At 39.8% G+C, this 16976-nt stretch overlaps 1 protein-coding gene across 1 annotated transcript in view; it reads right to left on the bottom strand.

Annotated features, from left to right (window-relative positions):
• VCPIP1 (valosin containing protein interacting protein 1) overlaps positions 1-15402 on the bottom strand; it is a 50095-nt gene extending 34693 nt beyond the window's left edge. Inside the window, exons 1-2 of the mRNA XM_074206644.1 lie at positions 12702-15402; positions 7064-7150 (exon numbers count right to left, since the gene is read on the bottom strand). Coding sequence (XP_074062745.1) covers positions 7064-7150; positions 12702-15402 — 2788 coding nt within the window. The remainder of the gene's footprint in view (positions 1-7063; positions 7151-12701) is intronic.
• Positions 15403-16976: the final 1574 nt, after the last annotated feature.

Genomic DNA, 16976 nt, shown 5'->3' with positions numbered 1-16976 from the left:
ACCCAAATTCAAATAAAGTAAAATTACCTTAATACAAAACAATAAACCTAATTTAACTTTCTTATGATTCAAAAACGAAGTTCAATATCCTATGGTATGTTGAATCTTCTTTATAAATGTCATCATCAGGCAGCTAGGTGGTACAATGAATAGAGCATTGGCCCTAGAGTCAGGACGACCCCAGTTCAAATCTGATCTCAGATACTTAATAATTGCCTAAGCTGTGTGATCCTGGGCAAGTCATTTAACCCCATTGCCTTAAATTTTAAAAAATAAAAATAAAATAAATGTCATCATCATCCTGATCCAGAACTTACAATGGCAGTAGGTCAGTTCAATCCTATGATTATCACTGGACACACACACACACACACACAGAGGTGTGTGTATTGTACATTTACACACACACACATACATATCTATGCTTATGTGTATAGTTTTCCTCAAGTTCAGGAACATAGATCTGATAATCTCATCCTTTTATTCAACCTTAGAGCCCCCTACTGCCTCTGGGACAAATATAATTTCCATCGCTATTTGTCATTTAAAGCTCTTCTGTACCTGACTCCCTCCAAACCTTCCATTCACTTATGAAGTATTCCCCTTATGCTCTCTGTGTTCCAGTCATATTGATTTACTTGTAATTCTTCACTCACAGTGTTTATTTTCTATCTGTATGACTGAATAGGGCATACAATATTCCTCGTCATCTCTGGCTCTTGGAATCCTCGATTTCTTTCCTTCTTTCTTGAAGGTAATGTGACTTAAGTGACTTAATGTAACTTAAGTGACTTGCCCAGGGTCTCACAGCAAGTAAGCATCTGAGACCACATTTGAACTCATATCCTCCTGATTTGGGCAGTACTCTATCCACTGAGCCACCTAACTACCCCTTTCGTTTCAAGAAGCAACTAAACATGATCTGCTCTCTCCAGCTGCTGGTGACTCCCCTTTCAAAATCACCTTTTGTCTGCTTTGTTGGTGTCTTGGAGAGAATTAAAACGTATATATATTGCCACTCTCAATAAAGCATAAGGTTTTTGAAGGCAGGGACTATTTCAATTTTGTCCTTGTAACCTGTGTTTAGCACAGTATCTGGCACACAGTAGGAACTTAATAAAATGCAAGTTGACCAATATTATACAGTCCTTACCCTTAAAAATTTTGCAATTATATTAAGAAAATAAGACCTGAGAAAGAATAATTAAATATGTAAAAATGTGATAGGAATAAGTGTAATTTAAAGTCAGAAATGCAAGGAAAAATTAGATGACAGATTTAAAAGTGGAAGGAATTTAAGAGATCATCTAATACAACCTCTATTTTACAACTGAGGAGACATAAGCACATTGAAGGTAAGTAACTTGCCTAAGGCTGCACAGTTCACAAATGGGCTATGTATGTTAAGAAAGGAAAGGATAAATGGTGACTGGAGATGGGAATAATCAATCATACTTGTACCGCAGATCTGAAGTGTTCCAAAATGAGACCCAAATGAGAATGTTGGCAAATCACAAAGTATTACAAAGATACTTAATTCTTTTCCTTTTGTAAACAATTTCTAACATCTACATATACAAATTAACTTCATAAACTTTCCTTTTTTTGCAGGAAAGAGTTGGACCTGTGATTTAATTCTCAGGGTGATAATTCCCCAATATAGGTCACAGACTCATCTGTAACTTGGAAGTCTTAGTTGCCCAGGAAACTGTGATGCCTTTCCCATAGTCATATAGTTCTTAACAGAAGCAGTACTCAAACCCAAGTCTATCATGCTCACAATCAAAAAAAAAAGGTATCATTCTCTTTTTACATACATATACCCAAAACTTCACAAGATTTGTACAATTAAAGGAAAAAAAAGTCAGTCTGACTTTGTGGTCCAAATTCTAAATATATTTAAAATATAATATACTAACAAGCAAGCAAACAAACAATATACTTTTGTTTACTGTCATACAGGAAAACTTAACCTGAAGGTAGCAGTGAAAAATCAAAAGCTTTGAATGTAACATTGAAAAATGGTCTATACTCACTAGAATTTACAGAAGCCTCATCACTTCTCATACAGTCTGGTCTCACAATTAGCTTCCTAACTGGCCTCGGCCAATTTCTGAATTTCCATACAGCTGCCAAAGAGACAGTCTTCAAGTCCAAGTCTGAATATGTCACTCCCTTACTCAATAACCTCCTGTGGCCCCTTATTACCTCTTTCATCATATGCAAATTCATCTGTTTGGCATTTAAAGCCTTCACAGCATAGCTCTAACCTAGCATTAAAGTTTACACACTCTAATGAATTCAGTGGTCCAGGCAAGCTGTCCTTCTTTTCTCACTTAACACATTATCTCCAGTTTCTATGACTTTGTAAAGCTTGTCCCCATTGCTATAATGCATCCCCTCTCCTTACCTCTGAATGACTGAAAAACCATGTAGTAAGCACTTACAGATAGCCAGGCACTATGCAAAGCATCAAAGATACAAATTAAAAACTAAAAAAACAAAAACAAAAAAATCCAGAAATCCTCTGCCCTCAAAGAGCTTACATTCTAATAAAGGTAGACAACAGGGGCAGCTAGGTGGCGCAGTGGATAGAGCACTGGCCCTGACCTCAGCAGTACCTGCATTCAAATCCGGCCTGAGATACATAATAATTAGTTTGGGCAATTGCCTTGGGCAAGCCACTTAACTCCATTTGCCTTGCAAAAACCTCATTAAAAAAAAAAAGTTGGAAAACATATACAGGAAAGTAGTGATCAGGAAAAGGAGGATTTTTAGAAGGGGGGAAGGAGCGATGGGGCACAAGGCAGTAAGTAAATAGTAAAATAGCTTGATGGAATGGCCCATCAGTAGATATAGTAGGCTAGTTTGTATAGACAATCACCAATCAACAAATATGTGTTTTCTCTCAAGAAAAAAATAAATTCTAAAAGTTTTATGTCTCTAGGACCTAGGACATAATTGACACGATAAAAACTTGTTAGTTAATGTTATTTCTAATCCAACAAATGGGGATAATGGGGGAAGTTACAATGGGAAGAGTATTGTCTCTACAGTCAGAGGCCTTGGATTCAAATTTTACCTCTGGTGCTTCTTACCTATACAACCCTAAAGTAAATAAATCACTTAGCCTTCCTAAGTCAAAGTTTCCTTAACTATAGTATGAGGGAGTAAAATGGAAAGACTGGTGTTTGAGATCCTTTATGACTCTATATCTAAAATCCTATCATACATTTTTGAAGCATTCCAAAATTTCCAGTCTTTATGGTTTTATAAAAATATTTTATTTTTCCTTTTAAGTTTGCTCTGTTTGATTAAAACAGACAACTTTAACTGCATTTTTAGGATGCATCTTTCAAAATATATTGGCGTCTGATCATACTGGACCAGACAGTGTAGGCATTCAGTCAATAACAATCCATTCCCAAATCAAAAGTGAGAAATCATTAAACTCAGTCTCCCTAGGAGCAATACTTATATAATCCAGACTCAGTACCCTTTTGGTAACCTGTGTTCTTAAAGAGTGGCCTAATTGCTTTCCATGGTGGTGGGGGGGGGGGGGTGTAAAATGGGGGGGATTGTAAAACTCAAATATCTTTAATAAAAATAAATTAAAAAAAAAAAAAGAGTTGCCTAGATTCACCCAGCCAGTAGGTGTCAGATGAAGGAATCTAACCCAAGACCTATAGAGAATTGTAGGAAGAATGACATATAAGAATACCTCTACAAGAATAATAACTCTACACCAAAATTTCTGAGGCAGGCAACACTTTTTTTGTGTGACTGCAAAAATTTGGGAAGGACTAAACAAATTGTGGAATATAATGGAATCCTTTTAAGCTCCAAGAAATGATAGCTACGATGAATATCTAAGGCACAAACTGATGAAAAGAAAGAAAGTAGAGCCAGGAAAATAATATATACAATCACAACAATGTAAATGAAAAAACCAACTACAAAACAATAAACAGAATGCTGTGAAATTATAAAGCTCAAAGAAGACCTACAACATACCTTTTCCCTAATACTCTGAAGAGGTTACAATTTGGCATCTTGTATATGATGACACAATTTTTTCATAAATTGATCACTTTTGTTAAGATATTTTTCCTCTTTTTGAAAAAAATTCTTGGGACAGCTAGCTGTGGAAGGACCTGAGCTCAAATCCAACCTTAGACACTTAAATAATTACCTAGCTGTGTGACCCTGGGCAAGTCACTTAAACCTCGTTGCCTTTCAAAAAAAAATTCTTTATTATAAGAGATGGTTCCCTGGAAGGTAAAAATCAAGAAGAAAACAAAAGTATAAAAACAAAAGTTATGAATAAAAATCTGTTTAAAATATAAACATATGAATGATATAAATAAAAATACTAAAAACAAGGAAAACTAAAATCTCACTTGCAATTTTCTTTATATTATTAATTTCCTTTATCAAGGTGACAAAAAGGTAAAATTTGTAACCTTTCCTAATTATCACAAATGTTGAAATCTTGAAAAATTCAGACCTGTAGTTTGATATGCTTAGTGCCAACCTGTTTAGCCTCTATATACCACAATGTAATGTTTCTTTCTCTGAATTAATGTTTTAATTGCAAAAAAATTTGCATAATTTAACATACTTCTTCATCCTCATATGATCTTAAGAATTTTAAAAAGAAGACTTTAATATCTCCAAAGTATATAAGGCTATTTTAGGTATATAAATACTTTTAACTTATAAATCTTTTTGTCCTTTAGAGTCTATTCTTTATCACTGGAAATGGCCTAAAGCATACTTGGTCCCTTTCTTTCTGAAAATGAAGGCGATGGGAGGAAAAAGACAGAAAGAAAATGGAGAGTTGCTACTCCATCTAATAAAGACTTTATCCAGAAAACATGTTTTACTTTTTAGGTTTTTTCCAATGCCAGTAGAACTAAAACTAATTTCTACCAAGTAAGAAAAACAACTATTTTTTTGGTAGGGTAGTGTGGATTTTTCAAAAACTGATAATAATGTATTATATCAAAACTAAATGTGATTTTAAATCTCTCTCATTCAAAACTTAAGAAACCAAGAAAAATGGAGACCAAATAAGCCCAAGTAGTTTCTTCAATCATTCTGGCAAACAATGGGGCAGTCAGTCAGCAGCTGCTTCAAACTTCATACCACTCAATAGAGATATCAACTAAACAAAGCTTTAGTAAAATTAGTTACTCAACTAGAAAAATATTTAACCTTCTTGCCATGCTTATAAAAACTAGATTTAAGTTACTGCACATTAAAAATCTTATCATTTCTTCAGATAACCTCCTTTATTTATGGTCATTTAGGTTATCTAATGTCATAACTTATATACCTTTTTTTTTTTTTTTTTTTTTTTAGGTTTTTGCAAGGCAATGGGGTTAAGTGGCTTGCCCAAGACCACACAGCTAGGTAATTATTAAGTGTCTCAGGCTGGATTTGAACTCAAGGTACTCCTGACTCCAGGGCCGGTGCTCTATCCACTGTGCCACCTAGCTGCCCCCATAACTTATATGCCTTTGTGAATTTTATCAATATATCTCAACTTTAAAACTGCAGAACTACACTTTTATAGTTAGTCTGTTTTGTTATTGTTGTTATTCAGTTGTTTCAATGTTATCCTACTTCATGTGACCCCATTTAGGTTTTCCTTGGCAGAGACACTGGAATGGTTTATCATTTTTTTCTCCATCTCAATTTACAGATGAAGAGCTGAGGCAAACAAAGTTAAATGACTTGCCTATGGTCACACAATTAGTTAAGTGCTAAAGGCCAGATTTCTTCTCAGGATGATGAGTCTTTCTGACCCAGCACTCTATCTACTTCTCCACCAGCTAGCTGCTGCCTTATCCTCTTAATAGAACATAAAATTTTTTAGTCATTTAGTTTAAATATTTCCCCAAATTCCAAAAGTAACACTAAATTTCCTCTGTACCAAATATGAGGCAAAGGACAAAGATCTTAGGATATTTATTACTATGGATTTGATCAGTTAGGTATAAATGCTGACTGTGTCTCTGCTAATATAGTTTTGAGAGGGATGGAAGGAGAAGAGGACTTACGTGGGTAGAAAATGCAACACACTATGAACTTCTAGAACACCGGAACAAAAGAATAATTTGGCAGGTGAAATTGTCCTAAAGGCCATTGAAACTTCACCCACCTACAATATGCTTTGTTGAATGGCAATCTGACAAGAAATAGATTTAGGAAACAATTTTCTAGGGAGATTCAATTTCAAATGACTGAATTTAATACATCAGAGTTTCAATAATTTACTTTTCTGTCCCATACAGCTAAGAACTCTTAAAAGGATAAACATTTTAAAGATATTTCAGAGAGGAACATAATCAAGAAAACACTAACAAAAGGGAAATGTTACTTTAAATGGAATGAAATTACAATGTAAAGTTTAGTGGGACCCAGATAAGCCAAAAAGTAAATGCTAATTCATAAGAACAGAGCTTCAAAGGAAATGGAAGCCTTGACAATATCCCTAGAACTTAGGGAAAGAGTGTCTATGTTAGTGAGCAAAGGAAAAAAAAGATGTGTGCCTAGTACTCTAAGTATGTGTATGTATACAACAGTACACTACTGTATATAAGATATAAGGGGAGGGGAAAAGTTAATTAGTAATTAAATTTGGGCCAGAAAATCTCAAATATAGAAATCTACATATTTTCTGGTTCTGATTGACTTTGCTAGTCAATCTGCTATTTACTGTATAATCATAACTTTCTAATCATGAGGTATAACTATTATCCCATGGATTTTGATAAAATAAAAAAACTACTCAACTTTTCTACTAGAAATTGACAATTTTTAGATAGGTTGAAAAAAGATCAAGTTATTTGAACACTTTTAGTGATGAAATGGCAAGAAAAATATGACCAATAGATGTCAGTTCAATGTCACATTAATTGATTTGACTACTATATACTGATGATAGCTACAATCTAGATTTTTTTAAAGGTATACCCAATTAAATGCAAACTTTCCTAATGTCAAAATGACTTGAGTAGATATATGATCCAAGAATAAAGTTAGAAATAAATTGTACCCATGGTTTTCTTCATTATGTTGTAGAACACCCCACCCTGTTGGAACAGGTGTGGAAGTCCCTTCGCATGAGACCAGATATCTTCTCCTGTAGAACAAAAACAGATCCAGAGTCAATATTGGTAGCAAGGTCCATAGAACCTGCTAGAATTCATTTTATTATCTCACTAAAAACAATAAAAACAATGGTTTTAGAATGGGGCTTTGTCGATGAAACCATTTTATCCATAAACAATTAAGAAAAATGATGGGTTTGGACTAGATGAGCTCTACGGTCCCTCACAACTCTAATATTCAAAACAAAGGCTTGTCCTTACAACAGTCCTATAAGGTATGTAATACAAATATTATTATCCCCATTTTACCCATGAGAAACTGACGTTCAGAGATCAGTTGATACTAAAAAGTGCAAAAACTGATAAAGCACCATATAAATGTGAACTACTATTACCAACTACAACCTGAAATAAATGACCCCAAAAAATAAAGACAATTATTTCTTTTATAATTTCCCTGGCAAAACTTGCCCAGTGCTATTACAAAGCAATAATGATTCTACTTCAGTTTCTTTTCTGACTATTCTTAACCTATTCCTAACCACTCTATATATAGACTTTTTCCTTTCCTCATCTCCACCTCCTAGTTTTTCTGGCTTCTTTCAAGACCTGGTTAAAATCCTACCTTCTACAGAAAGCATTTCCTAATCCCTTTCTAGTGCCTTCCCTCACTTGAAGTATTTCCTCAAACAGCATTTTAGCATAGTGACTGGCACACAGTAGCCACTTAATGAATGTTTATTAATTGCCTATATAGTTTATTTTCACATATTCTCCCCCCCCCCCCATTAGATTGGGAGCTCTTCAAGGACTAGGGCTATCTTCTTCATTAGTATTTCTTTTTTTTTAGAATTTTCAAGGCAATGGGGTTAAGTGGCTTGCCCAAGGTCACACGGCTAGGTAATTATTAAGTGTCTAAGGCCAGATTTGAACTGACTCCAAGACCAGTGCTCTATCCACTGCGCCACCTGGCCATCCCTTTCCTTAGTATTTCTTAAGGAATTATCACATTGCCTGATACATAGTAGGCACTTAATAAGTGTTTGTTTGATGATGATGGTATTTGCCCTTTGTTTTCAAAGAAGACCATGACAATCAGGGAGGTGATGCCATGACATGCATGTGAAGTGTTGTAAGGGGAAGGCCCAGTGCCAAATTAGTCACCAGTCTCACTTTCTCCTCTACTGGGACTGAATAACCACTTCAACCTTCACGGAGACCTTCAATAGGTCTTAAATGTTCAACACTTTCTCTTTCCCAAATGGCTATAATTTTTTTCTTCTTATTATAGAAAACTCCACATTTAGGAAAAATTTTCTAACTCTGCTTTTAAGTTTGCCAACTATAAATGATATTGATGAAAAAGTGAAAACTTGAAGTCAGGAAAACAGGGATGGTGGCCCTTCACTAAAACCCATTCCTAATCTCAAGGAACCTATGCTTTGCAGTTAGCTCCCATTGCCAAAACTCCCATGCTCTCTTTGGCTCTTGACTTCAACCCCAGTAGTAACACAGCTGGAATTATAAACACTCTTTCCCTGTCCATTCTTTCTTAGTATACCTGTCTCAATTTAAACCTCTCATATCAACCAAGTATTGGAAAATTAGCAATTGATATTTCAATCAATTTCTAACAACCACCTTGTTGTTTTAATTATGAAGCAGAGTGGCATAGTTGAAAGAAAACTGAGATTTGAAGTCAAGTGACAGAGTTTCTAATACCAGATCTGCTTCTTATTACTTTCTACATGACCTCAGTAATGCACAATATCTTCCTGGGCTTCATTTTCCTTCTCTGTAAAATGAGAGAGTGTATTAGATGATGCCTAAGGTCCCTTTCAACTCTAAATCTACCACCCTACGAATATTCATTTAAAAAAAAAAACTCAAGAAACAGCACAACGCACAGGAGTGAGATGTCAAGTTCTAACCCTTTTTCAGATGAGGCATGTAACCTAAATAGTAATGGATTAAAATGGTCAAGGATCTAAAACTGGCTGATAATTCACAAATGAATATTATAATTGAGATCTGACTACAATTTTTTTTTAAGTTTTTGCAAGGCAATGGAGTTAAGTGACTTGTCCACAGTCTTAACTATAAAGTCTGAAACCTAAAAGTAACACAAAATAAAAATTTTAACTATTTTGGTAAATTCTGTGATGGAAATTTAAAATTCAACATACTCTTAAAACTCAACAAAAAAAAAAAAATGAAGATGACTATGAACTAAAGAATCTATATAACATTAAAAATATACTGCCAAAATATACATTTCTGCTGCAAATGAGGAATATCTGTTTCTACTACAAAAGATTTCAGACTAATTAAAAGAAGCTATCACCATCTACTCTCTCATGTCCTTTCTATAACATAGATTTGGCTAAAATAGTTCCTATCCCAACTTCTCAAGTATATCCACTCTATGCAATCAATGTTAAAGCTCATGTCTTTGGAAAATATGTTTTCATGTAAAACATAGTAACATACAGCACTGTGCAAATGAATCTATTAATGAAGTTTTATACAAAGTTATGAATGCTTCCCTGTTAGGAGTACATAATATTCCACAGAAAGCTTGGGGAAACATGGTGAAGTGAGGTACTAAAGTGTCATTTCAATTCATAAAACTGCCTTTCTCCAATATTTTAAAGAATAATCAGAAATATAGTTATCATATTCAGGTCCAGTTACATTTACAGTGTTCCTAACACTGATTTTGTATTTTTGCCTGGGTTTTAAGATTTTAAAATTATAGAGTAAATTATAACAAAAATCACTTAAAATTCATACTGCTCTTTGGGGGCAATGATGTGGAATTAGGAAGAGGTTCCAAAAATCATACAATGAAAACATCTCTCCATTCCCAAGAAATGAGCAATCACTGATATAAAAACAGATAAAGTATTATACCACCACTTCTAAACTCTAAAATAAGTTATTCTCTCTTTCACCTAAATCAGGATGTCATTTTAAGAAGGAAAAAAAAAAAATGTGTTGGGAAGAAAACTGAATTAATACAACAACAAAATCAGTGAAACTGAACTAATAATACAGCATTAATACACTAAGTAAAATTTGGATTTATACATTTTAATTCTGTAGAGTCAACAGTCTCAAAGGATGCGCAATATGTACCCATATGTCATTTAAAGACTGACAGAAACTTGCAGAAAGGCATTAAGTTCATCAATGTTTAGTAATCTGGGTGAAAAAATTGCCTAACCCATAAAAGATGACATTATTCTGGTAGAATCCTGCTTTTTACAGAAAAGCGCTTTAGAAAAAAGGCTTGCTCTACACACTGGCCAATGACAAATATTAGTAATACAGTAGATGCACCTGAGAGATGCTTTTCTGATATATGGATATTCTGTACCAAAAAACCCTATAAAACAATGCTACAAATCTCTATTAGTGGTCAATTTTTTTTTAATGGAAGATGCTAAAAGTCACCTGTTTTAATGTCTGCAACATCCACTATTATTTGTAAGGTAATATACCTTTCAAAATTATATTTTGCTGACATTTGGGGGTTTTATAATTTTTCTACATGGTAAAGTGTATTAGTGACTAGCTGATAAAAGTTATAAAGTCACAGGAATCCTTAAATTCAGGATGGAAATCAAATAAAGTAAAGTAGTAAAGTGTAGAAGTACCAGTAAGGTACTTTCTTAATTATCACCAGTTTTATTCAAATGTGGTCATTTAAGAAACAAAGCATCCATCACAGCTCCATCTTGAGCTCCATCATTTTACAGACTCTTCAGTCCAGGCACCAAGTGTTCCCTATCCTTTGCCAAACAGATCCTCAAGATAAACAGAGAATGTTAGAACTGGAAGGGACCTTAGATATCATCTAGTCCAAATACTTCAATTTACCAATGAGAAAGTTTGAGACACAGGGAGATTAAGTGACATATTCAAGGCTACAGTTGATGAAAATCTAAGGATTAGAACTCAAAATTATAAATAACACTTCAAAAAAAGGTCACATTTTATTAAGTATCTTACATTGCACTTAACACAGTTATAGTAAATGTCCTCTTAAAAGTTTGGCAGAAAAAAAAAATACTGGATTTGGTATCAAAATATTCAGGTTCAAATCCTCTGCCACAATTTTGAGCAAATCACTTAACTCTCTCTGGGTCTCAGTTTCCTCATATGTAAAATTAGGAAGTCTGGAGTAGATAAAGAGATTTCCCTTAGGGTTAAAAATCTACAAGCTCTAAAAGAAAAAAAAATCTCTGAGCTTAAGTGTTTATATTTACATATTAAGAGAAAGCATTCATAGAAAGCATCTCATAGAAAAAGATGTTAATAAATAACCATATTTAACTAATATTTATTTGATTTAAACAAAATAACTGATTCAAAAGATTTAGCTTCTAATTAAAAAATTCACCCTTCTCTTCAAAGTTCATTAAATTATTATTTTAAAAGATCTGAATTAGTTTATAGAGGAGTTTGGACTAGAATTTAAATTTCCTGAATTAAACACTCTGAATACTAAACCAATATATTAAAAAGATTTTATTTCCCATCAAAATTAGAACCCCCCCCAAAATTAACTGTTCAGGAAGAAATCTGAGTTTTTACCTAGGAAAGCAAAGAAACATTGACATTTACTAGCATTTTAATGAATGGAACCACTTATGATGCTATCCTGATGGAAATCAGAAAATCTTTCAAGAAAAAAAATAAGCAACTATTGGTATCTACATTGTTTTCTTCATATCCTAATCACCATGTACAGTGGTCAAATTACAAATTTTAATACAAATAAAAGTCTAAATTCATTTGGCAACATTTCACTGCTATGTTATAAACCTTTCTACCCAAACTGGCTAGAATACAAAAATTACTGTCTAAAAACTGATAACATTTCACTGATAACAAGAGGTTTTTTTTTCATTAATATCAGCAGAATCATTGGAAAGGAAAAGTCATACTCATTATCCCTAATTTATTTAAACAACCCTATACTACCTACCTCCTTCTCCCTATGGTACTTCATCACAATCAAAGACAGATTCATTGAGGCCAAGGAAAGCACTTAAAGCTACCAAAAAAAAAAAAAAAGATGTGAACAGGAGTAAGGGTGGGAGGAGGTAAGAACAGGAAAAGGAGCTAAATCAACACCACCATTAAATTAGGTGGGGGGTAGGGTGGAAATATCGACACCAGAATCTGCAATTCATCAGACAGGAAGTCCTGAATCACCTGACCTAAACACAGGAAAACAAAATAAATTTAAACAAAAAAATCAAAGGAAGAAAGGTAGATAGACTCAACTGCCACCTAAACCTTCAAAGAAAATGAAAGGGCATAACGTGGTGTTTAAAAAAAAAACAAAAAAAAACACTGCAAGTATAAATTAGTTATTCTAAGGAATCTATAATGACAGCAAAAAGCATGTCTTTACAATCTGGCATATTTATACAGTCATGTCAAAAACCTAAAGCAAGCTATTTTCTCCCAGTATATATGATCTGATTTTTAGACTCAAGGTCTTCAGGAATAGAAGGGAGAACAATACTTTCTTCATTTTACAGAGAAGATATAAAATTAAACTGATCTTACCCATTAGAGTTGCCAGAAGACACAAGGAGTACATCTCTTTGTCAGTCTGCTCCTGAAGTTCCTTAGAAGATATTTTGCTAGTAAGAGCAATATCTTCATGCTTCACAGTGTGTGCTGAGTGTGCTGCACTGGGCTGACCACCTTCCTCTTTACCTTTTAGGATTTCTATTGTTATTCTATCACCATGTTGTAAGGGCACAGGCTCTTTTTCCATTCCAGCTAAGGGGGGCATTAGCTCTTTAGGAGGAAAACCGTATCGAATACATTGTAAATAAGGAGGAATATCAAATTCTCTGGCTATGCTTTCCTGAAGTTCAAAATAGGTCGTTGAGGGTTTAAGTGTAAGCATTGACTGCCGCCCATCGTTTGTTGTTATTCGGATTTTCTTCTCCTTGGTGGATACTGGTGAATATGGGGCCTTGGTAGGTGTAGCAGGTGCAGATGATGGACCATCACGAATAATGTTTGGGGAGACAGTTCTAGGCTGAGCTTTTTGTTCTTGTTTCAACTTCTCAGTTTTCCGTTTCTGCATGACAGAAGCTTGTTCCGTAATGTTCTGTTGAATAGTTCTCTCAGTTTTACTCATATTTAATTCCTCCTTGTGCAAAGTTTTTGTTTTCTGCCCAGTAAGAATAATTTTAGTTGGAAGCTGAGACTCCAAATCTTGCCCCTGTTGTACGTCCTCGACTCTCTGGGCATGAGCACCATCAATATTTACAGGAGTATAGTCATCAGGATTCTTTTTGGCGGTCTGATGCAATATAGTGTGGACAACTTTCTGAACTAGGATTTCACTCCCAAATTCACCAGGGAAATGTTTGGTAACGAGTTTCATTGCAACGTCATAAACATTGCTATTCAAAGACACATCGCTTTCGTACTGAAACCAATACACTGTTTCTCTAACCACTCTTCCACTCCATTCCAAAGTAATAGGAAAAGCTTCAGGCAGATTGTCATACTCTTTACCTTCCCAATAATGCTTGAACCCACAACCACATTTACCTCCGGTGGATCTGGTATTAGTTCTGTCCCCATCCAAATATACAACGGAACCATCACCTCTGACTCTTCGAACCGATGTGCCATGGCACCAATTACAAGCTGTGAGATTACTCAGATTGTAGTCCGGTATCAGTACATCCTTCACCGAATCATAGGAGCACACCAGGTTGTTCAAAGGGAAACTATAATTTTTGTCAGGTCTCAGCTGTCCGTGGGTGCTTTTGGCCAGGTTGTACAATTTCCCTCCTGGGGCTAGCCACTCGGGGGGAACGTGAAGTTCTGAAAGGGCACCGCAGATCAAACACTTGTGAAGGCGATTATCCATCACGGCTTTTTTTGCAGCTGCTGTTACTTCTTCGGGCTGAACGCCTATCACCCCAGTTCTCCTATAGAAGTACTGATGAACATCTGCAACTAAACTGGGATGAATGCCGTGCTTGTCCATGAAGACTTCCTCCATAGCAGCCACCAGCCTCAGCAAGTATTTGTCCTGCAAACTCCTGTCTCCTCCGATTACACAGCCCCCGTCCTCTTCAAGTTTGATATACTTTTTGATGAGGTCCTGAGGTACTCCCCAAGCTTTAGGGAGTAGCTTCATGGGCAGTTTAGGTAAAGCGGCCCCTTTTATGCCAACCAAAGGAATATAGTGGTTTCTGCCGGAGCTGCTCCAGGCGATGCAGATGGGTTTGTTCAGATGGCCGTCTCTCCCGGTGCACTTCTCGGCAGGGATGAGCCCCGGGAGAAAGGTGGCAGAATAGTCCCCCGAGCTTCTCATGCCGCTGAGGGAGTCCAGGAGGATGATCGGCCGGTGCAGCACGTTGGCGAGGCCGAAGATGTGGATGTTCCTCAGCCCCAAGGGCACGCCCTCGGGCGGCACAAAGAGAGGGTCGCATTCGTTGATGATGTCCTCCCACTCGGCGGCGTCGATGAAGTCGTGGAAGAGGGCTTGGTAGCGCGCCAGGTGCTGCTGGAAGTGCTGCTTCAGGTTCTCCCTGAGGGCGTGCCAGAAGAGCTCCCGGCCCACCAGGGCCCGCGACACGGCGTGCACCAGGCAGTGGCCGTCCCCGTCCACGTGCACCGGGATCAGGCACTCCTGGCTGCGGTTGGCCCTCTTGATGTCCTCCAGGGTGTCGTGCAGGTAGAGCAGGCTCCCGGAGCGGTCCTTGCCGTAGCCCACGGTGTTGACGTGCTCGGGCTCGATGAGGAAGGCGCGGTCGCCCAGCAGGGCGCAGTCGAACAGCTCGCCCTGGTTCATGTCTCGCAGCAGCTTGGCCCGGCCCGTCTGCTTGTCCATCCCGTAGCGGGCCAGGATGGGCGACAGCAGCTTGCAGTGGTAGTTGGACAGGCCCAGCACCTTCACCAGCTCCGTGTTCTTCTTGGGGGCCCCCGTCACCCCGAGCAGCGCGTTCCGCAGCAGGTTGTGCAGCACCACGTCCGGGTCGGTCACCTCCTCCACCCCCAGCAGCTGCCGCTGCTCGTGCCGCTGGCCGCACTCGGTGCACTCGATGCTGGCCGAGCCGGAGGCCGGGAAGAAGAGGCGCGCCTGGCACTTGGGGTCCGGGCAGCTCCCGGACAGGATGCGGCGGTCCTTCCGCTTCGCGAGCCCCCCCTGAGCCGCCGCCGCGGCGGCCGCGGCCTCGGGGGGAGGCGGCGGCGGGGGGGGCGGCGGCGGCGGCGGCGGCGGCGGCTGAGACATCGCTGTCCGCGCTGGGGTCCGGCTCCGCGCCCCGGGGCGACCCCTCACAGGCTCATGGCCCCCGATCCGGCCGGCCCAGGCCCCGGCGGCTCGCCCCGCCCGGCGACTCGCTCCGCTCCCCTCCGCGGCCCCCGCCGCCGACGCCGAAGCCCAGGCGGAAGCCCCGGACGCCGCCTCTCTAATTGCTCCTTGGCCGTCGTAGCCGTTGCCCCGAACGTAACGGCCTCCACCCCGACCCGCACTCTCTCCCTCTCACACACACACACACACACACACACACTCTCTTTCCCTACTCCTCTCTCTCACACACAGACATACACACACACGCACACGCCCTCCCGAGGAGAACGCGCAGGCGCGGCCGTCGCTCTGCCCCCTGGGAATTGGAGTCTCTCGGCCTGCGCGGCGGGCCTCGGGATCACGGAGGCCCGGGCCGGGCCAGGACTACGAGTGCCGTGAGGCAGCGCGGCCCGGGGCCTCGGCGAAGGAAGACGAGGAAGGGGGAAGTAAAGCACTCTGGTAAAGCTGAGGGAGCGCCGGACGGGTCGCTCTGCCTGCTGGGAGTCGTAGTCTGCGGCCGCTCCCCGGCCCGCCCGGAGGCGCAGCCTGCCGCCCGCGGGGGAACCACATTTCCTAGGCTGCTCCGCGGCGGTACCTGTGGCACTTCCCAAAGCTTCGCACGCTCGGGAGGAGGAAGGGTGCCGGCGAGGACCCGCCGTCGGCTGCCGGGGGATGGGAAGCACAGCGCGGAGCCATGGGTTGCCCTGGAGAAGTGGACGCGAAGGGAAGTACGGGGCTGGGGGGGCGGCCGAGGACCGACGGGTGCCCGCGGGGAGGGGGCAGAAAGGGTCGGGATTCCCCGAGGGCTCGGGCATTCCTCCCCGCCTGCTCCCCTCCCCCTCCAGGGTGGCACCCGGGAGGCCGCCGAGCCGGCCGGGCCGGGCCCGAGGCCCCGCCGCAGCGCAACGTCAAGGTCAGGAGGGCTGAGTCACCCGGCCGGGCAGGCCCCCGGGTGCCTGCTGGTGTACCTGGCACCAGTTCTTTTTAAAACTCCTGTACAGTCATTCCCCCGCCCCGTGTCTGTCTATCTGTGTGTGTGTGTGTGTGTGTCTGTGCGTGTGTGGGGAGCATAGACTCTCTCTCTCTCTCATCAGGACTCGTCACTCTTCTGGAACAAAGTTTATCTTCACGGAAATGCTGATGCTGCTTTCTGGAGACTCAGATAAGCCGCCCAAACACTTCTGCAAGACTTGGCACCCAGGCAGACAGCAAGCCCCGAGCCCGGGGTCATGTGAGCCCGAGCCTGCCAAGGAAGCCGCCGCTCCTATCAGCTGCTTTGCCTCGAGTCACATGAACGTTATGAAATGAGGCAGCTTGTTGCCCCCACCAGGGTCTCGGGGCTGCCTGCCTCCCTTCCAAGAGCTGTCGGCTCACTGAGCCAGCAAAGAAAAGTGGATCCTAGGTCACCAGAACGAAAGGATCCCTGTCCTCTTAACTCGTCCTCTTTTTTGGAAACCCAAGTTATCTTTTTTTTTTTAATATACAGTTTCACTTACATTCATAGAATTCATTTT

The sequence above is a fragment of the Macrotis lagotis genome, chromosome X (assembly GCF_037893015.1).
Source record: "Macrotis lagotis isolate mMagLag1 chromosome X, bilby.v1.9.chrom.fasta, whole genome shotgun sequence".
NCBI classification, from domain to species: Eukaryota; Metazoa; Chordata; class Mammalia; order Peramelemorphia; family Peramelidae; genus Macrotis; species Macrotis lagotis.
The sequence above is the reverse complement of the archived record's forward strand: the minus strand, read 5'-3'. Positions and strand labels throughout refer to the sequence as shown.